Genomic DNA, 25,735 nt, shown 5'->3' with positions numbered 1-25,735 from the left:
TTTCACATGGTTCAAACTAACATTTAGGTATGTAATGAAGCCATTTGAACAATTACCATTTCTCTAAAAAAATATTTCAAAATAGAAGAAGGGGGCAGCCCCGGTGGCGCACCTGTTTGGCGCCTCCTGCAGCCCGGGGTGTGATCCTGGAGACCCGGTATCGAGTCCCCCATCAGGCTTCCTGCATGGAGCCTGCTTCTCCCTCTGCCTGTGTCTCTGCCTGTCTCTCTCTCTCAATAAATAAATGAATCTTAAAAATATATATATAAGAAGGGTAGACAAAGGTGAAAGACTGCACAATACAAAAGGCTGTAACAATGAAAACAATGCATTTAAAAGTATTTCCTAAAATGCATAACTTCAAAGACACAATCTTTCTAGTAGTTTCTACATTCCATAACTCCATCCTCCATGTTCTAACTTTGTATGAGTCATCAATACAAGATCAAGACAAGCCAGAGCTATGCGCACAGTGAGCCCATCGTTTCGGCTATTATCTTCATGATAGAGATGTTGCCGATTTTTCACTGAAGTCAATGATTTCTGCTTTTTTCCCTAAAGCTTAGGAATGGTTGTGTAAAATCTCCTAGAACTCTTTCCCTTGCCCCCACTCCAGCACAGGGATACAAGGCAGCTTATCTTGTCATTTTAATGAAACATCTTTGAGGTATGATTTCACTGGGGAGAGATTTAGGAATCAAAGCTTAAGTAAGGCTTGTGAAAGTAAGTTATGCAGTACTGAGCAAAACACAATCTCTAAAACTCATTTTTTCCCTCAGCAAGCATTAATGAATGTCAAGCCTTTATAGATTAGTTAACATACTTAGAGATAGAGAATACATGTTTGTTTTTCCAAAACCTTGATATAGCCAGTAACTCACAAAGAACTGAATAAATAAATCCACTCATTATAGTATTTTTCACAAGAAAATTCAGCAATATTTGCAAAAAAAGTCAAATTTATTTTTCTCTATTGTAAGCACATGAAATAATGACATTTGCTTCACTATTACCTAGAATACCAATATGTCTGCCACATTTACTTCTCTTATTACTTATAATTTTATTTTTGTTCATTATAATTTATCAGATAGTGAAGCAAATCAACCATCTTAGTTCAATCAAACATTTTAATACATTTTTCATGTTCTTTGTCATTTTAGTGAGTTTCTTGTAAGAGAATGCCAGCATGACTTTTATTAGTGTCAGAGAATGCATTTTTCCTTTTGCTAAAAAAGGACCTTTCACATTAAAATTCAATTTTTTCTCCTAACATGTCCAATATGACACAAACATATGGTAAATAATATCATTTTAACAAATATGAGATCCAATGGACCAGTGACATAACCCTGAGCATGCTGTGACTATATTGAATACTAAAGAGCATCTGAGGGGTACCTGGGTGGCTCAGTTGGTTGAGTATCTGAGTCTTGGTTTTGGCTCAGGTCATGATCTCAGGGTCGTGAGATGGAGCCCTATGTTAGGGTGCATGCTCAGCATGGAGTCTGTTTGAGACTCTCTCACCCTCTCCCTATGCCCCTCCCCTGTCTCTCTCTCTCTAAAATGAATAAATCCATCATTAAAAGCAACTGGAATACATAAATCATTGAACTTTTAAGAAAAAATGAATAATAGGTTTTCATTAAAAAAGAGAAACATATCCAATAATAATCGTTAACCAAGATAGACCTATATATCAATAAGGGCTGACAATTTGTCAAATGTGATTACATGGTAGAATATACTGGTTAGAAATATGCTTTCTATTTTCTCAATAAGAATATAATTTAAGGTTAGGTTTAGAAATAAAATACTTTGTCTGAAGTAAAGGAATAAGACATGTCAAGTAATTTCAATAAAAATAAGAGAATCATAACTGCACTCAAGAAAAGTGGAATTTGTGAGGATTATAAGTATAGATGGTATGTCCCTGGATCTCTCTCACTATATAAGGATTATTGGTACTATTGCACTTTCCTTCTCTTGCGACATTTAGAAACATGCTGTCTAACTGTTTGTCTTATAGAGTTACATACAAGCACACCTTGAGGCAGGGAAATGGCCCAGATAATCTAGAGAGCATCCTGATGTTTTATGGAAACCAAATCAGAGAAAAGACATTGAAAGGATTGATATTACTCGAAGTGAACTTAGCATCAAGTGCAAACAGACCCAGAAATACTGCTACAGAATGAATTACTATAAGCCTTATTACATTGCTTACAGAAAACATAGTATAAATTATCTGTAGATATGATACCGTAAGCCACTGGGGATTAAAAAAGAAGTAGGAATCTCTTTGGCAAAACATGTAAGAAATTTAAAGCTGTTTGCTCAGAGTATGTAAAGTATTCATCAGAGAAAAATGTCCAAACCTACTTTAAGAAAGATGAGAACTGTTTCTTAATATATGAGAAGAGAGCCAAGAAGATTGTTTCTTGACAGAAGTTCTCATGAGAAAAGTTCCCTTTTTTATTTGCTACAGAGTTCATGCTGGAATTGATGAGAAAAGACAGATATTTTGAAATAAATAAGAGGTCACTTGCAGGAAGATATAGATTTTAGACATAAGTTCTTGCTAAAAGTCTCAGTTTTATTCAAGTCAAAATGTTCATTTTGTTTCATGAACAAAGGGGTGCAGATTTTGCCCCTTTCATTAATTGCATCACTTAGGCAAAATATAGGGACATGCTTATTTGCTATCTGAAGCACATCCAAGAACATCCAACTAGTGTAAACAAAATAAGGATAATTAAAGAACAAGTATACTAATACTCACCTAATAACTAATATAGGGATTCTTACTCTTCAATTGATGTGTTGTTCTTTTTTTAAACAAATATTTTATTTATTTATTCACGAGAGACAGAGAGGCAGAGATACACGCAGAGGGAGAAGCAGGCTCCTTGTAGGAAGCCCCATGTGGGCCCTGAGCTAAAGGCAGATGTTCCACTGTTGAGCCACCCAGGTGTCCCTTCAATAGATGTGTTCTTAAGAAGCTATACAATCCATTATGTATTTCATCCCCACAACTAAGGAACTCTATTTTAATATAACAGGGACATTATTACTTAAGAAATTATTTGGCAGTTCATTTTACAAACCACACATACAAAACACAAATGATCATTCTTCACAAGTCAGTTGTTTGAGTTCATTTTGGTATGTTGTAGTTTGAAAAACATGATATCCATCCATCAAAGCCATATTAGACAACACAAAGACTCTGCTGAGTTCCCTGTAAATTTCCAATGCCAAGTATATCTTCCCACCTTGTCACTGAAAACTACTTGATTCTGATTGATCCTCTCACTAACAGTAGTTTTAAAAATTATAGGAATGCAAAGCTTGGAAGATAAGCCTCTCATTTTTTCATGTATAATAATCTGTCATAACTAAATCTAAATAATTAAAAACAACTTTAAGCTCTAGCAGTATGGAATAGTATAGTACAAAGATCAGTGGGCTGAGGCAGGCTCTACTCCAGGCTCTCCCATTTACATTAAACTAGCTTTATGACCTTGATCAAGTGCTGTTTATGTCTCAGATGTCACATCTGTAAAATAAGATGAGTATAGTTATTGGACTCTGGGGTTCTCAGATGTTAGTGTGTATCACCCCCACAGTTTGTCATAACATGGATTGCTATCCCCACCCAATTTCTTATTCAGTAGGTCTGGGGTGAGGCCAGAAAATTTGCATTTCTAACAAATACTGGATTATGCTGAAGCTGCTGATCCAGAGATTACACTTTGAGAACCACTTCCCTCAGAGAATGCAAAGAATATGAGTCCAAGAATCTGAAACTGCCCACCACAGTATGGTTCCTGAGGCACCTGCCAAAGTGCCACTGGGTATCAAAAAAGAGCTGCAATGTTCTTTCAGATGAAGAAACTCAAGCTGCCTGATGGCAGTACATTAGCCTGCCAATTAGCAATACGAATGGGGTTGGGGGGCAGTAGGAGTGGGAGCTATATTTAAAAGGTATATTTGCTAATGAGTCCATCCGGTAAAACCATATCCATATTTACTTGTTAGCACATTGAGGTAGAGTTTTATATTTCCACACCTGTCAAAGCACACAAAACGCCTATGAATATATAATGTCTACAAAGTTAAGAATTAAGGTCAAAGTTTTATGCACTATTTCTTATAACTCCTCCTAGATAAACATTACTTTAATATCAGTGAAAATAAAAACATGCTGATCAAAGCATCTATATTCCTGATATGCTCCTTGAAAAATGATAGTTACTAGCTATTGCTGAATGGCACATTCTGTTGTACAAAAACACATACTGTAGGAGAAGCCTATTATAAAACATGGAGTTTTAAATTTCCATGAAGACTTTGAATCAACCAATTTTTTTTTTTTGAAGTGGAGTGAAAGAGAAAAGAGGCCCTCCCATTGTGCCTAAAATAATTGTGAAAACACAATGTAGAGGAAAATATAAGAAAACATAAAAACACTGATTAATTCCTTTCAAATAGAAACTGAATTGCTGAGGTAGTTCTCACCACCTTATTTACATGTCAAATTGCTTGCAAATCTGAGGTCACCCACCAGGAAAGCAATGTGTCAGTAAGAGTGAGATAGTACAATTCCAAAGAAGGGGAGAGAGGTACAGCAGAATGGTAAAAAGTCATCATTAATTTAAAAAATCAAAATAGGTTTGTGGATAAATGTCATATAAAAGCATTACATGGGAATTAAAAACTGGTTTCAGAAACTGCCTACAGGCAGAGAGAGAAAGGAGAGAGACGCTTATAACAAAGGACTTCTATTTTGTGAACTGAAACTTGGTATTTCTTGAGTACCGGAGATTTAAAGATGCTGACTTCCACATGAAGGTTTCCCTTGCCTACCATTCTTGTGAGACAAGCTCCTTATCCTCTGCCTCTAAAACAAGCAAGCAAACAAAACAAAAACAAAAACAAAAACAAAAACAAAAACAAAACATGGCAAATGGCCCCATTTTCCATTTAAATAATAGTTTTTTTTTTTTTTTTTTTTTTTTTTTTAGTTTTTCTTTAAGACATACTACTGTCTCAGTAAATGTGATGACACCTCAAGAACACAAATTTGTGGTTTTACTTTGATATGTAAGCTCTAGTTAGTCCCTAGTTACTTTGTCTTTAAAGGACCACATTTGGGATGCCTGGGTGGCTCAGAGGTTGAGCGCCTGCCTTTCGGCCCAGAGCGGGTCCTGGAATTGAGTCCCGTATAGGGCTTCCTGCATGGAACCTGCTTCTCCCTTTGCCTCTCTCTGTCTCTCTTGAATAAATAAAATCTTTAAAAAAAATAATAAAGGACCACATTCTTCAAAAGAAGTGTTAACTACTCAAGTCCTGGACAAACAATATGTTCTCCCAAGGTTACAATTATGTATGGTTTCATTTGCTTCGACGTGGATGGAACTGGAGGGTATTATGCTGAGTGAAATAAGTCAATCAGAGAAGGACAAACATTATATGGTCTCATTCATTTGGGGAATATAAAACATAGTGAAAAGGAATAAAGGAGAGAAAATGAGTGGGAAATATCAGAGAGGGTGACAGAACATGAGAGACTCCTAACTCTGGGAAATGAACAAGGGGTAGTAGAAGGGGAGGTGAGTGGGGGGGATGGGGTGACTGGGGGACGGGCACTGAGGGGGGGCACTTGACGGGATGAGCGCTGGGTGTTATACTATATGTTGGCAAATTGAACTCCAATAAAAAGAAATTTAAAAAAATTATGTATGGTTTCAAAAGTAAGAACCCAGAGGTTTCCTTATAAAGATGTTTACTTTGTTCCCCTGCAGTTTAAAATGAGAGAGGGTATGAAAGAGGATAGGCTAGGAACTGCACTGCCAACCCTTCACCAATATCCCCCTATCTCCCAGTGAGGAGAGAAGTACTTGGGTGGGGGGGCTGTCAATTACTTGTCAGGGTTTTCAACTTGCTTGAGCCACAGGAGCTTACGCTAGATTATTAAAAAAAAAAAAAAAAGGCCTTATGTATTGTGGGAGATGGAACATAGTTACACTTAAAGCTTAATGTAGCCATAGTCCATCTCTATAGGTTGATCTCCATCTCCTCTAAAAATATGATCAAATGGCCCTTAGAACAAAACTGCACTGAGTGAAGAATAAGAGATGCAAACAGTATAACAAGAGCTAACAACATAATGGATTCCAATTATGCCAGATAGAGTTCGAACTCAGAACCAGGTGCTTCTAACAAGCAAAGCATCTTTTTTAAACATTGGTGGGGGAGGGAGGAAAAAAATACTGGGGAGGACACAGGGAGGTAGTTTCATATACCATACTGAAGTTCAGTAGAGCAAGGTCAGTTAAGCACTCTGTCCTGAGACACATATCTTTCATTTTCAATTGTTTTTTAATAAAAAGAGAGAAATCCTCTTTTCAAGTTGGATTGTTTAAATGCACCTATAGCTACTCCTGTCTAGCAAAGGCTAGGTAAGCTGTCTCTACTGATGCTTTTTCAAAAAAGGTTCACTTGGCAAAAGAAAGCAAGTGCAAAGGGTTTTCTACAAAAGAGGACTACAGGGAACACGTTTTCCTTTCATAGAAATACTGTTCCAGAAAATCAGAGGAGGTAACAACTCAAATCAGGAATGTGTAGATAATAAGGAGATAAACAGGGAATTTTAAAACGTTCTTCTACTTTGAACACTCAACTGCATAAAATTATTAGCCTAAAAATTGTGGTGAGGGTTATTTTATAAAGCTGAGAAACTAAAAACCCAAATAAGACACTGTATTATAACTATATTACAGCATAGCCTAACTCAGCAGACTCTGAGAATATGATTCTTCTATGACAGAACCATACATGTGTAAGAAGGACCCCTGGGACCCTGTCCTTCTATCAGCAGGGCTGTGCCTCCAGCTCCCTAGACCTATATCCATTCATCCTGTTTAGCAATACTCCAAGTAATTCCTAGACCACCCTGTCCAGGGCTTGGCAAATAGAAAAGGCTAAATCAAATTCAGGAGTTACAAAATATTTCCTCTGATAAAGAGAAGTATTTTTTTAATACATAATGTACATTTAAAGTAGATTCTAATGCTGATTCAAACAAAAGTTTTATGTTATCCATAGCAACTGCACATTTAAAAGGATAATCATCTTTTGCCTCTCAAAGGAATCATACCATCATTTTATGATCTACTATGAAACAGATGATTTAGATGACAATCAGGTATTCTAAGTTTAGGTTTTGATATTTTTCTAATATTATTATAAGAAAGACATAACTATTTTCTTAAACTAAGATGTGTTTTTTCCCCCCATTTTTCCCACGAATTAGTCAAGGTATATACTTATTGTTCATGTGTGGAGGGAGTGATTGAGGACAGAGCACTTACCAGACATAAAGAAAATATGATGGAAGTTTTCATATATAAAAATATGTAAAAAATGAAATATATGTTATATGTTACACATGGTCCTGTGTGCATGGATACATATACACACATACCTAAATATGCAGTAAGGGACATTATTTCTTACAGGAGAGGCACACACACACGGAGGAAAAAGGCTGACAGTGACCCCATAGTGGGTTAATAGAGATGAGTTATCAGAAAACAATACTATGATTAGGGTGCATCACTCTTGCTCAGCACTCTGAGGGCACTCAATAAATACCTGTAGCATTAAATTAAAAATGACTGAAATGACCATAATAATCCTTTTGTACGTGTAGTGTGACAATAGATTCTTTCCTGAGTTTGAAGCAGCCTGGGGCATCAGGGATTCAATGTGGGTAGAACAAATAAAATTTTTAAAAAAATTGTTAGAGACTCAGTTGGGTTCAGTGCAGTTTGTTGGTTCTATGAATCTGTTAGGTGCAATTACTGACATAAGCCTAATTCCTCTGAATGAGAATAGAGCCAAATTAACTGCAATGTTGGTAACAGGTCTTATTTACTCCACGCTTTATTAAGAAATAGAATATTAAAATATGGAACCAAAGTGTATTTCTAATAAATGATTAGGCCACCTACAATGTGTTGTGGTCATTTCTTATGTAGTTAATGTGATTGTTTTCACCCACTTGCATGCATGGCAATAAGCACATACTGTAAAGAAAGCCAAATTTGTAACTGCCAACATTGCTCATCTTCTAGATAAGAACTGATGACATCTTGTTAAATGTTCAACATACTGAATACAACTCTTATGGTTTTTGCAAATCTGAGTTTCTGCATTTAGAATGTAAGAACTTTTAATGAGATCTAAAGTATATTACCTATCTTTTTTCACATATTTATTTTTATCTCCTATTTAAAAGAATATTTTTAGTAGATGTGATTTGTTTTACTGATAAGGCAGAAAGAATGAGTGTTTAACACTTATTTTCAGTGGACTGATGTCAGAAATGTAATTATTTCAGTATGAGCTCAGAAAAAAAAATTACTAGTGATAAGTGGCTAAAATAGGCTACAGGGAAAAACTAGAAGTTTGATTTATCTAAAGTGTATTTTGGGTTTAGTACTAAACCCACTCTCTGACACCTGTGTGCATACTCACTGCTGCTCTGAATAATGGCCCAGAGACAACAACAAAGTCCTGAAGGTCTATCAGGAATTTACATACTGTATGAAAGCTATATGGACAAAATTATGTATAAGCACTATATTCTACAAATTTTCGCCTGTGTAAAATGTAAAGCCAAAAACAGTGGGAGAAGTGAGGTAGTTGAGTAGATAAGAGGAGAATTGTGGACTGATAGAGTTTAGAAAGATTACAATTGATAAAAACTGACATACAAATGGCTTTCAGTATAATTACAAAATCAGATTAATCAAAAGGCCTCTTCCCATAGGCATTCTAGACAGCCAAAATTTTATTGTAGTGATTACTGCCATTGATAGTTTTCTTTAATATGCTCACTAAAATAACTATTATTATGAATGGGAAAACAATACTTATTAAGTGCTAACCATGTGCCAGGCAAGTGCTAAAATATTGACATGTATTCTCTCATTTAGTTCTTATGAAAATTCTAGGAGAAAGATGCTATTATTTTTCTCATTTTTATTGACAAGAAAGCTGAGGACCAGAGAGGTTAGGTGAATTGCCAAAGTTACACTGTATAGAGGGCAGAGTAATACTGAATCTGAACTCAGGTTTGTGTGGCTCCAAAGGAAAAACGGTTAGACTCATTTCATTTGCAGGCTAACTCAATGGAAGATCTGTCTCAGATAACATGTCTTTGGGGGTCAGCAGACTCACACAGCAGGGTGTAATTTATCACTGGATGGCTGCTACTGTGGGAGCTCCTCTTGCACCTTGATGACTTAACCCAGTACCTAAACTTACAAGTTCAAGAAACATTTATTGAATGAATGGCAGCAATAGGGCATAATGTTGCCTAAATTGGACCTAAAGATATTTCATTAGAATAACCAAGTTCCAAATGTATACTAAGTAACTGGTTTGCTAAAAGCTCTAAAGACCTAGGCAAAGCTTTACTAAATATTTTTATTTGTGAAAAAGTCCTACAAATTTCCACTGAGAGAACAAACTTAGAGGACAAAAAGAATGAGTTCTGATTTTGAAAAAACATAAATTTCTTGAAATATTTGCTAAAGTAGAGAACAAGACGATTTAAATGAACAGAATATCAGTCAGATACCCTTTTTCCTCCATTCTTTTCTAAGTCCACCAGGTATACTCACTTCTTTAGCCCTGCATTGTCATTTATGAGCTGTTCATTAGCATTTGTAGAATATGCCAGAATGATGGTACCTATATTTTCTTAGTAATTTATATATATATTTTTAAAGATTTTATTTATTTATTCATGAGAGACGAGAAAGAGAGAGAGAGAGAGAGAGCGAGGCAGAGACACATGCAGAGGGAGAAGCAGGCTCCATGCAGGGAGCCCAACGCGGGACTCGATCCCAGGTCTCCAGGATCAGGCCCTGGGCTGAAGGCGGTGCTAAACCACTGAGCCACCTGGGCTGCCCGGTAATTTATATTATTGTGAGTGTTTTAATACTACTGGCTTCAATTCTGTTATTTATGGGTATCTTTTTTAAAACTTTCTTTAAGATTTTATTTATTTATTCATGAGAGACACAGAGAGAGAGAGGCAGAGGCATAGGCAGAGGGAGAAGCAGGCTCCCCGCAGGGAGCCTGATGCGGGACTTGATCCCAGACCCAGGGATCATGCCCTGAGCTGAAGGCAGCTGCTCAACCACTGAGCCACCCAGGTGTCCCATTTACGGGTATCTTAATCTATAATTTTATGTACTGTAATTTAATGTCTGGGGTATGACATTAGGAAACAGTTTTTACCTTTTCAGATCAAAATGTAATGCGCAATGAATTCATTTACTTATAAGATGTAATTGTTTTAAAACTTGGAACACAGATAAACAAAATTGCTACCCACCACTAGTAATGGAATTTAAATGTTTAGGTCTATTGGCTAAGTTTTTCTAATTCACTCTCAGAAGAATGATTTATCATCAAATCTGACTAAAGTAGCTCATTCTTTATCATCATACTAGAAGTAAACAGGCAATTCTAATTTCCCTATAATCTTACATAAAAAGGCACAAAATAGTTCCTGATTAAATAATATTTACATAAGAAACATACTTGGGGTTTCCAATTTCAAAACACCCTTTTAAAACGCATTCCGTTTTATCACTTCCTTTACATCCTTGCAATTAATTTGCTGACTTCCATAAACATGAAAAGGAGATTTATTCACAAATATTACAGATATTGGGTAGGCTTTCTTGCTTTACCTACAGAATTATTTAATTTATTTTAGTGGTGCCTAAGTTATTTATCATCTATACTAATATAATCAAAAGTTGTAGATCATAGATTATATCAAGAACTTTGCATGATTTACATACTATTACACATTTTAGAGTACATTTATTGATTTAGCATATTTTTGCTGCATTTAAATTAGCTTTCTAAATTTTACATTTAAGTAAATGGTGTATTACTGTGCATGCTTTTTATAATTATTTGGGAAATGATGCAGTAAATGTTGGTTGGATGAATAAAATAACCTAATACATCAAAAAATCAATACATAATTATATATTGGTAAAACTGTGCTGATCTTAAAAAAATTTTTTAAAAATTCAATCCATTGTAACTCCCACTGCCTTTTTTCTCCATCTCTTTTATGGAACTTTTCCTCCCTTTTACCACCTTTTTATTTTTTATTTTTTTTATTTATTTATTTTTTTACCACCTTTTTAAACTGCCACAAGTTTAAATTCTGTCTTTGAAAATAGAAACAGATTGGAGGTAACTATTTTTCCCCCCCATCTTTCACTATTCCTTTCTAGTTGCATCCACCTTGTACTCACCTCTTCTTTCTTGTGCTTCTGGCTTACTACACCTCAGTTTTCCCTGAACAAATTCTTTTTTTTTTTTTTTTAAAGATTTTTATTTATTTATTCATGAGAGACACACAGAGAGAGGCAGAGACATGGGCAAAGGGAGAAGCAGGCTCCATGCAGGGAGCTCGATGTGGGACTTGATCCCTGGACTGTGAGATCACACCCTGAATCAAAGGCAGGCATTCAACCACTGAGCCACCCAGGCATCCGTCCCTGAACAAATTCTTATAATCACCTTGGCTCTCCTACCCCATCATACCACAACTTCCCTGCCTGACTTGAAAAGTTTTTCACAGTCTTTCCAACAGTCTTCCCATCTTTCCAACAGTTTTCTTTTTTTTTTTTCTTTTAAAGATTTATTTATTTTTTTATTCATGAGAGACACAGAGCAAGGTAGAGATCTAGGCAGAGGGAGAAGCAGGCTCACTGCGGGGAGTCCAATGCAGGACTCAATCCCAGGACCCCAGGGATCACATCCTAAGCCAAAGGCAGAGCTCATCCACTGAGCCACCCAGTTGCATCTCTAACAGTTTTCCAATTCAAATCCTTCTCTGCCAATGACAACAAGGACAATGGGAATGTCAGAAAATATTTAGTAAACATTGAACTAATTATCAGAGACCAAAGGTATCAACATATAATTGATAGACTAATAGAGTAGAAGTAACACTAGTCTCTGTGGGTTCCCTCATTTAGCCCTCATAATAACAAGGAAGATACTATTATTCCATTTTTATAGATTAGGAAATTAAGGCACAGAGATGAAATACTTTGTCAGAGATTATATGGCTAGTCATTTGTGGACCTGGGCCTTGAAGATAGGATATATCGTCTTAATAATTTTGATGTACTTTCCTGTGGGCCATTGAACATATCATACATGAGGCCTGCTCCCTTGTATGCTGACATGCATTACTGCTGATGTTATTTCCATTTACTTGAATAGTTTTGCCTCTGTTTAGCCAGGTATTACCCATCCTTTAGCATCAAGTTCAACCGAGACATTGAGACTATACTTAGTCTTTTCTGCAAAACCTTATGTCATTTTACTAGACTTCACTGAATTCCCCTTTTAGATATTTCCAAATAATCTCTTTTATATATTAGTACATCATTTGCTGGTTCAGCTTTATTTTATCTGAAGGGTAGCAGAATGTGTCACTCCAAAATATATCACTTTGGCATAAGGATTACTTTGAGCTGAAGGCAACTAAGAAAAAGCAGATAAGAAGAAAAGCTGTCTTCCCCCTACTTTCCTAAAAGCAGGACATAACTTTGTAAAATGTCCATCTTCCTGTCTTTACCAAGAAGAACATAAGCGATTCATCAGAGACAATTCTAAATAGACCCCTATCAGTCCAGAAATAGCAGAATGCCCAACTTTATTAACTGGCCCTTATCTTCCATTAGTTGCTCCATATATTTACCTTCTTATAATTTGCTGACCTAGAAATTTAGTCCTTTTTCTTTGCCTTACCTATAAATTTCTAAAACTTGATTATTCTTTTACGATGCTATATAAGCCCAAGATTTTTTTTTTTAAGATTTATTTATTTATTTCTATTTGTGATAGAGAGAGAGAAAGAGGCAGAGACACAGGAGGAGGGAGAAGCAGGCTCCATGCCGGGAGCCTGACGTGGGACTCGATCCCGGGACTCCAGGATCGCGCCCTGGGCCAAAGGCAGGCGCCAAACCACTGAGCCACCCAGGGATCCCTATAAGCCCAAGTTTTAACCAGTCCTTTGAGTACCATATCACTGAGTGCTCTCACATATATGCCACATTAATTGTACCCTACTTTAATAAATCTATTTTTCTTTGGTTAATCTATTTTTAGTCAGTCTAATTTACAGGGTCCCAGCCAAATAACCTCAGATGGGGAGTGGGAAAAACATATTTTCCTCTGTTACACATTTCTCCAACAAAATTGTAAAATTCTCTGACAAAAGTCTTAAGGATGGGGACTGTATCTTGAATTTTTGTCAGATTCTGCAATGAACACAAAATGACTCTCAGCAGCAGCAATGACAAGTACGTTCTAGGCCCCGTGCTTAATTACCTCATTTAATTTTAATGAGAGGAGGTAAGTGTCATTATCTTACATTTATAGATGAGGTGATTGAGGCATGAAGAGATGAAGGAAAAGAACAAGGTCATAAATCTAGAAGGTGGCAGATCTAGAACTGATCTTCTAGCTCTTTTAAATTCTCAGACTTCAAGAACTTTTTCATTTTAATTTTATGTTTACAAAATGACTCTCTTTAACATATAACCAATGCCTTTTTTCTCCTTTACAATTAAAAAAGTACTGATTCTTATCATGGCTTTTGCCTTCTGATCTCCACTTCTCTCAAAATGGAGGCTTAAAACATGGTATTTTTTAATGGATTTGACATGAAAGATGTAATTCTCTGGCTGCTTGTTTTCTGTGATATGTTCACTTAATTCTGAGTTCAGATGAATACATTTGGATAACATAAATAATCTTTCATGTTTGCTTTATCCTTTTATTCTCCTGAATAATTAATTTCTAAAATATTTTTTTGGGATGAATACATATAATTTTGCATGTCAGATAAATATATCTTACTATTGTTACTTATTAGCTATATGGGATCACAAGATATTTTCTAAAAGGGAGGGGTTTGCAATTTTGCTAAGTTGGTATGAAATAGAAACTATACAGAAAGAGTATATGTATTTTTAAAGTTGCTAGAAATTTTCAACTGACTTTCTTTACCCAAGGGACTCTTTACTTAACTACTATTGTTATAGGTAGGGTCCTCTGGTTGTAATGGTATGTATCTCCAATCACACATGCACGAAATACCTCTATGGTCTATATAATACATATTCTACAATGGCAGTCAAATGTTTGACATCACTTCTCAGTGGAAAGGATGAATATAATTCCTTTACTGGACAGTGGATAACACTATTCTAATTAGACACATATTAAGTTCTCTAAGTCACTTTCTGATTGCACCTCATTCTCATGTCACCCATGGATTCATATTTTATGTAGCCTGGTCATGCTTCTCCAAGGCCCTCAAAGTGTCTGCAATTGATTTCCACTCAGTTAACAATAGCATCTTTTATAAGACACTCTCTGAGAAACTGACACTGAGTTCCATCTTGACCCTCAACTACCCAACTGTGTTATTCTTCCTCACATCTTCTTAAGGCTACACAATTCCAATGGAAGAATCTCTTTCTGAAACATATTTATAAGTACTGATACACATATATTTTTAAGTGTAAAATAATACTACAGTAATAGTAATAATAATGATAACAAAGTATTTGCAACATATGGGCCAAAAATCAAGAATCTAATGGTAAAGTTTACTCTTTGATCTCTAAATAGAGATACGGTAACAATGCACATAAGATAAATCCTATTTTAAAGTGTCTTTCATATTCACATCACTCAGCTAAGTATTTGCATAAAAACTCATTTGGATCTTCATACTATGGCTTTTTTTTTCTTCATACTGTGGCTTTAATGATATTTGAAAAGATAATTGACCAAATCTTGGGAAATGAAAATATATACTAGAGACAATCAAAATAGGTCCTTTCTTCCCTTCTTTTTTTCTATTTCAGGTATATTTTTAGGGAAATAGTGAAATATTAAGTCCTTTGGGAAAGGGAAGGGTGCAATGCATTGGGGGGCAAGATTATGTTCTTGCCACAAAACTCAATAGACTCTGTCTTGATTGTTTGCTCTTTTCATTATTCACCCCAGAGATTTTCAAAGTGTGGTCTAGGAACTTGTAGGGGCCTCTGAGATCACTTCAGATATGCAAGGTAAATGCTATACCCATAAGAATAGTGATACTTTTTTGCCTTTTTCTCTCGCATTCCTTCATGAGTTTATAGTGTTCTCCAGAAGCTACATAACAAATGCTATTGCACTTAATTGAATGTAAAAGCAGGTATGAGAATCAAGCTGTCTTTTATTAAGCCAGATTTGGAAGAGATTTACAATCACTAAATTTTCTCTTCTTATTAATTTATTTTTGGGGCCAGGAGGTTAGAATGTAAAGCTACTTTTTATAAAAAGATGTTATTTAGCATGTAATAGGTTTGCTTTGTTATTTTAATTGAACTAGTAAATAAAAAATTAAAATGATTTCTATAATTTTATTTATTATGTCTGCTTTAATTCTAGGATAGTAAACATCAGTATATATTATGCAAATAAGCAAAATTGTCAGATTCTGCAATGAACACAATTGCATTGGGATCCACAATAATTTTTTAAAAATATAAGTGGGCTCTGAGACCACATACTTTCGGAACCTCTGATGTATATACTTTACCTTAGTGATCTCATTTGAACTCATATGTTATGGGTTGAATTATCTAATTAATTAGGGTGAGGTCATACTGTAGTAGGTTGGACTCCTAATCCAATATGAGTGGTGTCCTAATAAAAAGAACATCATGTGAAGAGACAGACATGTACACAGGGAGAATGGCATGTGAAGATTGAAGTTATGTTGCTACAAACCAAGGAACTATCAGAAGCTAGGATAGAGGATAGAACAAATCTCTCCCTAGCATCTTCAGGAAGATCGTGGCCCTTCCTACACATTGATTTCAGAATTCTGTTCTCTAGAACTGTGAAACAATAAATTTATATTGTTCTAAGCTACCAAGTTTTTGGTACTTTTTTACAGAAGCCTTAGCAAACTAATATACCCTAAATTTAATCATCAAAAACCTACGATTCTCAAGTCTGTTTGTCTAGTCCAAATCTCCTTCCTGAGTTTCAAATGCATATGATATACAATGGCTACTTAGACATTTCCCAACTTTCCAAAAGGTCTGAAAATGAAACGTTCAAAATAACACTAATCATTATAACCTTCCTGATGAAATCTGCTCTATTCCTTAATTGTTTGTCTTTGTGAAGGGTATCACCTCTCATAATGCCTCCTTTCCTCAATTCCCACAGCAAAACAATCATCAGGGTCGTTCAGTTCTACCATTTAATACTCCTCTGGAAATGGTTAATTTTATGTGTCAACTTGGTTGGGCCACAGTGCCTAGATACTTATTCAAAAGTTATTCTGGATGTTTTTGTGAGGGTGTTTTTGGATAAGATTAATACGTAAACCAGTGGATTTTGAGTAAAGCAGATTGTTCTCCATAATGAGGGTGGGCCTCATCCAATCAGTTGAAGGCATGAATATATCAAAAGACTGACCTCCCCTGAGTAAGAAGGAATTCTACAAGCCAAGTTCATTCATACTTGAACTACAACACCAGCTCTTCCCTGGGCCCATCCTGATACCCTACTCTTCAGGTTTTGGGTTTGCCAGCTTCTATAATCATAGGAGCCGATTCCTTTAAATAAATTTGTTTCTATATATCCACGTCATTTAGAACTCATATATACCTCTTATCGTAACTTCTCTAACTTCCCTACCACTGTGTTAATTCTAACCACCATCATCTCTTTTCAGGAATACGATAATAATTTTATAACTTCTATTGTTACAGGCCCTTCTCTTTCCTATCCTCTATGCTTCTGTCAAAATGATGTCACTAAGAAATCTATGTGAGCACATCACTTTCCCATTTATAAACACTGATGGGCTTCCCATAGCTTTCAGCATAAAGCCCTCAGCATAGCAAGGAGAATGCACAATCTGTCCCCTACTTCTTCCATACTCTTATATCACTACTTGTCCATGCAAAAAAGGGAGTAACTTTTAGTACTATTCTACTGACTCCATCACCTTTTAAGTGAGAACTTCCTACAAATACCCATTGCCATGCTGTACTCTAGTGCTTTTCTTAATTGAGTATCTTTAGTCAGGAACAATTGGTTTGATCATAATTATGAAGTCTGTTGGCTTAATTATGTTGATGCTACTCTTTTTAACCTTTGTTGTTAATCTCTTTTTCTTCTTTTAAAATGATGTTATCTTTATTTCCTGGGTAGAAAAGATAAACTATAATGAATTCTTAAAAATTTTTATACACTTTAAAGGTATAAATTAGAAACTTAATGATATACATATCATTTAAGAAAATTAATCATTAAAAAATTACTGCAGAATAATTGATAATGGTTAACTATTATAATTAATAGTTATAATCAAAATAATTAACAATTAAATCTGGCCACAGACTGCCTACGTTCTACCTCTTATTGTTTCGTGAACTTGAGAAAGTTATTTAACTTCTCTGTGCCTCAGTTTCCTCATCTTAAAATGAGATAGTAGCCCTTTCCTAAAAGGGTTTTATGAGAATTAAATGTGTTCATATATGTAAAACTCCTACAACAGTTCCTGGTACACAGTAAGTGCTACATGTTAGTAACTGCTGTTAGTTATTATTATTTAACAATGCCATTTATAAGTGCAAAGATTTTATAATCAGAATACTTGGACTCCAATCTTGCTGCTACACTTCCTATTTGTGTGATCTTGGGCAAATTCTTTAATTTCTATGAACCTCAGTTTCCTCAACTATATGAGGTAATAACAGTATCTACTCCTCATGTTATGAAGATTAATTGACTTAAAATATGTGAAAGTCAGAACAGTAATTGGCACGTGGTCAACATTACACAGTACTAACAATTTTTATTGTCATTATATTAAGAAATAGGTGACCCATATAAATCATGTTCTCTTGTATCTTATTCAGATTTTGCTTTGTTTTTAAATTCTCTAACTCCCAGTGGCAAAGACTATTCCTTTTCTTAATTTTTCTAAAATTTCCAGAGTGCAACTACTGGTGCCAATCACTTTATTTACCCTGTCCTTTTTAAAAAGAAAAGAAAAGAAAACCAAACCCCCATCTTTAATATACAATCATTCTTGCTAACTAAGAAAACAACTTACTTTATACTATCTGGACATACAGTATCTTTGTTTTTAGGGTCACAGTTGAATAAGATGTCTCCCTATTTTTTTTTCATCTTATAATAGTGATGTCAATATCTATTATGACTTGAAATGTTCAAGGCCCCAAGGAAAACTGTTATTACTACATTGTCAACAGACATGTGTCAACAAAATTAAATTAGAGACATGGGACTCATCTCCCCATACCAGTTTTTTTCTTTTCATCTCACCCTCTTCTTTCCTCACCAGTGCATCATCAATAACATAATATGATATAATTTGATAAAATAAATGAAGGGAAAGAGACCATTTCCACAACTTATTACCTTGTATTGGCTCTCAAAAATCTTGAGTGCTCAGTGTAGGGTGATAAGAAATATAGATAATATCATGAGAGAAAAATGACACAAATAATTAATAATATTGTGGATTTTCTATCGAGAACACATTTACTTGGTAATCCAAAATCAATGAAGTAAAATTATTTTGTACTTTATATATCCTTAAAAAATTGAAATTGCTTCATACCTTTGTTTATATCAATGAGTTGTTTCTTTTTCTTCTGGCGTTCTAACTTTTCTTGTTCAGCTTTCTCTTTTGCAAGCTTTGCCCTCCTAGTCTTCTCTTCCATTTCTTTTCTCTTGTTGTTTTCTTTCACAGCTTCCTGTATATATAAAGTCAAACACAAATCCTTCTATTACGCATATATTGCAGAAGCTGTGAAATTTTAAAATTGTATGTACATACGCATGCATGTGGGTGCTCAGAGATGGTAAAATATTATAGCAGATTCAAGGTCCTTGTATATACTATTAAGAGAAACAAAAATTCTAGGACAGATCTTCTTGAAAAATAATTAAAAATAACTCAGGTTTGGTTTTACAATTTTATTTAAATTCCAGTCAGTTAACATGTAGCATATTAATTTAAGGCATACAATATAATGATTCAACACTTCCATACAATACCTTGTGCTCATTACAGCAAGTGCACTCCTTAATCCCCATCACCTATATCACCCATTCTCCCCTCTCACCTTCCCTCCAGCAACCCTCAGTTTGTGCTCTATAGTTAAGAATCTATCTCCTGGTTTGCCTCACTCTTTTCCCTCCCTTTGTTCATTTGTTTTGTTTCTTAAATTCCTCATGTAAGTGAAATCATATGGTATTTGTCTTTCTCTGACTGACTTATTTTACTTAACATAATATTCCCTAATTCCAACCATATTATTGTAAATAATAAGATTTCATTCTTTTTGATGGCTAATGTTCCATTGTGTGTGTATGTATATATGTGTGTGTGTATATATATATATATATATATATATAAATGTATATTTTACACATATAAAATTTGTATTTATATGTTTTACATATAAATAAAAACAATATAATATGCATATATACCCTATGATCCTTTTAACTTTTTTAACTTTCTGAGAAACCACCATACTGTTTTCCATAGTGGCTGAAGCAGTTTGCATTCCTACCAACAATACAAGAGGATTTCACCTTCTCCACATTCTCACCAACACCTGTTGTTTCATGTATTGTTGATTTTAGCCATTCTGACAGGTGTGAGGTGATTTCTCATTGTAGTTTTGATTTGTATTTCCCTGACCATGAGTGATGTTGAGCATCTTTTCCTATGTCTGTTAGCCATCTGAATGTTTTCTTTGGAAAAATGTCTATTCATGTCTTCTGCTCATTTTTAACTGGATCATTCAGCTTTGGGGTATTGAGTTTTATAAATTCTTTTTACATTTTGGATACTAGCCCTTTATTAGATAAGTCATCTGCAAATATCTTTTCCCATTCCAATAGTTGTCTTTTAGTTTTGTGGGTTGTTTTCTTCACTGTGCAGAAGCTTTTTATCTTGATGAGTCCCAATAGTTCATTTTTGCTTTTGTTTCCCTTGCCTCAGGAGACATATCTAGAGAGAAATCACCAAAGCTGGTGTCAAAGAGCTTACTACCTGTGTTCTCCTCTAGGATTTTGATGGATTCCTGTCTCACATTTAAGTCTTTTTTTTAAAGATTTTATGTATTTATTCATGAGAGAGCGAGCGCAGGAGAGAGAGAGAGAGAGAGAGAGGCAGAGACACAGGCAGAGTGAGAAGCAGGCCCCATGCAGGAGTCCGATGTGGGACTCGATCCCAGGACTCCAAGATCATGCCCTAGGCCAAAGGCAGGAGCTAAACCGCTGAGCCACCCAGGGATCCCTCACATTTAAGTCTTTCATCCATTTTAAATTTATTTTGTGTATGATGTAAGAAAGTGGTCCAGTTTCATTGTTTTGCAAGTAGCTGTTCAGTTTTCTCCGACACCATTTGTTGAATACACTGTCCTTTTCCTGTTAGATATCCTTTTCTGCTTTGATGAAGATTAATTGACCATGTAATTGTGGGTTCATTTCTGGGTTTTTTATTCTGTTCCATTGATCTATATGTCTGTTTTTATGACAGTACCATATTGTCTTAAAGACTACAGCTTTGTAATATAACTTGAAGTCCAGAATTGTAATGCCTCCAGCTTTGCTTTTCTTCTTCAGAGTTGCTTTGGCTATTTAGTCTTTTGTGCTTCTATACAAATTTTATGATTGTTCAGCTCTGTGAAACATGTTGGTGGTATTTTGACAGGAATTACATTAAATGTGAAGATTTCTTTGGGTAGTATAGACATTTTAAGAATATTTGTTCTTCCAACCCATCAGTGTGGAATATTTTCCATTTCTTTTTGTCATCTTCAATTTCTTTCATCAGCGTTTGATAGTTTTCAGAGTACAAGTCTTCCATCCCTTTGGTTAGGTTTATTCCTAGGTGTCTTACTGTTTTTGGTGCAATTATAAATGGGATCAATTCCTTAATTTCTCTTTCCATTGCTTCATTATTGGTATTTAGAAATGCAACAGATATCTGCATGTTGATTTCGTATCCTGTGACTTTACTGAATTAGTTTATTGGTTCTAGCAATTTTTGGTGGAGTCTTTTGGGTTTTCTATATAGAGTATCACGGTCTCTTCAAATAGAGGAATTTTGACTTTTTCCTTGCCATTTTAGATGTCTTTTTGTTGTTGTTGTCTGATTGCTGAAGCTAGGACTTCCAGTACTATATTAAATAACAATGATATGGGTGGACATCCCTGTTTTGTTCCTGACCATACAGGAAAAGCTCTCTTTTTCCCCATTGAAGATGATGTTAGCTATGGGTTTTCCATATATGACCTTTATTATGTTGAGGTATGTTCCCTCTAAACCTTTTTGTGAGGGTTTTTATCATGAATGGATGTTGTACTTTGTCCAATGCTTTCTTTGCATCTAATGAAAGGATCATATAGTTCTTATCCTATTTTTTATTAATGTGTATCACATTTATTGATTTGAGAATATTCAACCACCCTTGTAGCCCAGGAATAAATCCCACCTGGTAGTGGGGAATGATTTTTTTAATGCATTGTTAGATTTGGTTTGCTAGTATTTTATTGAGAATTTCCATATCCATGTTTTTGTATGTGGGATATAGGCCTGTATTTCTCTTTTTTAGTCAAGTCTTCATTTGGTTTTGGTATCAGGGTAATGCTGGCTTCATAGAATGAATTTGGAAGTTTTCCTTCCTTTTCCATTTTTTTGGGAATAGTTTGAGAAGAACAGGTATTAATTTTTCTTTAAATGTTTGGCAGAATTTGCCTGTGAAGCCAATTGGCCTTGAACTTTTGTTTGTTAGGAGTTTCTTTTTTTTTTTTTTTTTTTTTTAATTTTTATTTATTTATGATAGGCACACAGTGAGAGAGAGAGAGGCAGAGACACAGGCAGAGGGAGAAGCAGGCTCCATGCACCGGGAGCCTGACGTGGGATTTGATCCTGGGTCTCCAGGATCGCGCCCTGGGCCAAAGGCAGGCGCTAAACCGCTGCGCCACCCAGGGATCCCATGTTAGGAGTTTCTTAATTACTGATTCAGTTTCTTTGCTGGTTATCAGTCTGTTCAAGTTTCCTATTTTTTCCTATTTCAGGGTGGTGGTTTATGTTTCTAGGATTTTATCCATTTCTTCCAGTCTGTCCAACTGGTTTGGCATATAGTTTTTCATAATATTCTCTTATAATTGCTTATATTTCTGTGGTGTTGGTTGTTAGAAAGTAACTCAGGCTTTAATTGCTGTTACCTAGGGTGGCAGAAAATTAGGGAAATGAATGTTTACAGATGTAAGAGTAAACATACTTTTTCCATTGTTGAAATATCAAGTAGTTTTGATTCACAGGTTAAATAAGAAAATAAGGCTTAGCAAGTATTTTACCACTTCATTATACATCTTTCCCTTATCTGCAAGATGGGAATAAGAAAAACTTCCTCATAGGATTTTTGTGAGGAAAAATGAGATATACTCATAAAGTGCTTAGAACAGTAGGTCCATGATGATGGTGGTGGTTGTGATAGTGGAAGTAACAAATACATCTACTGGTGAAGGGCATGAAACAATCAGCTATGTCATCACAGGAAGAAAATACCTGAAAGTTTAATAGCTTATTACATGTCAAGATCTTTAGAAATACTGAGACATATTTGAAGCTATTGTCTGATGTATTTTAATTAAATTATTTGTGTAACTCAAATGAATAAGTATATTTCAGTAGGTGGTATGGGAGAAAATGGAAATAAACTGACTAACTAGTATAATAATATTAACTTTTTTTAATTCAGAGAAGTGAGTAATACAAAGACCTATCAAGAGCAAGTTCCTTCTATCAAGTTATTTGGATTTTTTTCCTATTATTCTTGATTAGACATACATGATGGTATAAAACAACTATTTTACAAAAACTTTGTTACAGAAACTCTAAAGAAAAAGACTAAATAACAAGAAACCATCTACAAGGCTTTTCCTAGAGGTATCTATATTGAAAATTGTTTTCTTCAAAATAAATAACACAAAAATTTTAAAAACTCCCAAAAACATTACCAAAAAATCTCCTGAATTGCAAGAATTATTGATATCCCCCACTTCTTCTGCCCCCATCAGGCTAGTACCTCTAATATAAAGCTAAGAACACAAATCAATCTGGCTCCTAAAGGCAAAATCAAACACTACCACTTAAAGATAAACTGGAGTTAGAGAATCATAATTTTAGAGCAGTGTTTCTCAACCTCAGTACTGCTGTCATTTTTGGCTGGTGTCATTTTTTGCTATGGGAGCCATCTCGTGCATTGTAAGATTTAGCAGCACCCCTGACTTCTACTCACTAGATGCCAGTAGCACTCTTTTCTGGTTGTGACAACCAAATATGTCTCTGGCTATTGTTAAATGTAAGGCAGGTGGAAAAATACTAACCTGGGGGTTTCACAGAAATAATTTATTCATGAAAAATTACAAACTACTTGTGAACCCAACTTCTTTCCAAACATGTGGAAACGGAGTTCCAAATGAATTTAACTAAGGTTTAAGGTCACACATTTATGTAATTTCATATTTGGGAATAGAAGTCATATCTCTTTATTCCTGGTTTAATGTTTGTTTTATTCTTCAAGGAGGAAAAGACAATGTGGATCAAAAGCACAAGCAATAAAAAAAAATATTAATAAGACCTCATCTAACTAAAAACTTTTTATCCATCAAAGGACCCTGTCAAGAAAGTGAAGAAATAACCCACAAAATGGAAGAAAATATTTGTTAATCATATAACTGATAAGGATATATAAAAGGTCTTCCATATATCAATATATCAATTTATATATATATTATATATATGCATATACATATCTCAGATAAAACATGAAAAGATGTTAGACATTGTTAATCCTTAGTGAACTGCAAATCAAAACTACAATGAGGTGCCACTTCATGCCCTTTAGGACTGCTACAATTAAAAAAAAAAAAGAAAAAGAAGACAACCCAAAAAATAACAAGTGAGGATGTGGATAAATTGGAACTCTTTGCATTCCTGGTGTGAATGTAAAATGGTGAGGCATTTTGGAAAGTAGTCTTGCTGTTCTTCAAAATGCTAAACATACAGTTACATATGACCCAGCAATTCTACTCTTAGATATATAACCAAGAGAAAAGAAACACAGGTTCATACAAAAGGTTGCAGAAGAATGTCCATAGCAGCATTACTCCTAATAGCCAATAAGGAGAAACAACTCAAATGTCCAACATTTATATAAATGGGTAAACAAAATTTGGTATATATCCATATAATGGAATGCATTCATCCATAAAAAGAATGAAGTATTGATATATGCTGCAACATGGATGAACCTTAAAATATTCTGCTACATGAAAGAAATCAGACACAAAATATACATATGGCAAGATTTCATTTATATATAATGTCCAGAATAGGCAAATCCATAGAGACAGAAAGTAGATTAGTGATTGTCAAGGGATGGAATTGGGGAGAATGGGGAGTACCTCTTGGTGAGTATGGGGATTCTTTTTGGGGAGTGATGAAAATGTACTGGAATTAAATAGTGGGGATGGTTGAACAACCTTGTGAATATACTAAAATACACTAAATTGTATATTGCGAAATGGTAAACTATATATGTAACTTTATAAACTTTATATGTAAATTTATATGTAAATCATATCTCAATAAAAAGAAAAATTTAAAAAGATATTTGAAAAACAGGATTTAAATAAAATTACAACTTAGTAAAAAAAAGGGGAAAAGGCAACATATATTCTGGCTCTGACATAACAAGTTGTATGAGCTTTTGGTAAGTAACATAGGAGGTATATAATAGGGGAGAAAAGGAAGGTCAATGCTTATGTATATTTTATTACTGGTCAAATCTCTGATCTGTAAACAGTTACCAACATCTGGGTGGACCCTTCTATTATCAACCTAAAGGGTTGTTTAGCTGCTGAGTGCTGTCATTTATTATAAAGTTGAAAAAAATGGCAACTTGCATTTGTAGTTTTTCTTTTTCTGATAATAGCACATAATGGAAATGTATTATGTGCCAGATGTTTTAAGTAAATAATTTTGAATGTTTATAGAAAATCTGCAAAGCAACTATTACATGTTCTTATTTTGCAGGTGATAACACTTAGGCTGAGATAGTTTAAGTGAGATGCTCAAGGCTACAAAGCTACTTAAGTAGGAAAACCACTTATCACTTATGCTACCATGATGCCTTCCAAGCAGATTTGCCAGATAAAATATAAGATGTTAAAAAAAAAAAAAAAAAGATGTTCAGTTAAATTTTTATTTTAATATCAAATCAACCACATATAATGTCCCACACAATATCCAAGTGGGCATTGGGTACTGAGTGGCATATATTTATACTAAAAAAATCATAATATTTGTGACACATTGATATTAAAAATTATTTATGGTTTATATGAAATTCATATTTAACTGAGCATCCAGTATTTTCATTTGGTAAATCTAGCAATCTTATTTCCAACACTTTTGGTTTTTTATAAGCATCCTCTCGTGGACTAAAATCATCAATGAAAACAGAATGATTATAAGAACATA

General features: G+C 34.6%; 1 protein-coding gene and 1 long non-coding RNA gene across 8 annotated transcripts in view; one reads left to right on the top strand and one right to left on the bottom strand.

The window, feature by feature from the left end:
• Window positions 1-25,735, bottom strand: part of DIAPH2 (diaphanous related formin 2) — a 1,060,012-nt gene that overhangs the window by 198,675 nt on the left and 835,602 nt on the right. For all 6 annotated transcript variants that reach the window (XM_049107608.1, XM_049107607.1, XM_025431781.3 and 3 more), the window contains one exon: window positions 18,785-18,920. In XM_049107608.1, coding sequence (XP_048963565.1) covers window positions 18,785-18,920 — 136 coding nt within the window. The remainder of the gene's footprint in view (window positions 1-18,784; window positions 18,921-25,735) is intronic.
• LOC112649458 (uncharacterized) overlaps window positions 1-25,735 on the top strand; it is a 115,761-nt gene that overhangs the window by 28,293 nt on the left and 61,733 nt on the right. The gene's annotated exons all lie outside the window — the stretch shown is intronic.

This window comes from Canis lupus, chromosome X (assembly GCF_003254725.2).
Source record: "Canis lupus dingo isolate Sandy chromosome X, ASM325472v2, whole genome shotgun sequence".
Classification (NCBI taxonomy): domain Eukaryota; kingdom Metazoa; phylum Chordata; class Mammalia; order Carnivora; family Canidae; genus Canis; species Canis lupus.
The sequence above is the reverse complement of the archived record's forward strand: the minus strand, read 5'-3'. Positions and strand labels throughout refer to the sequence as shown.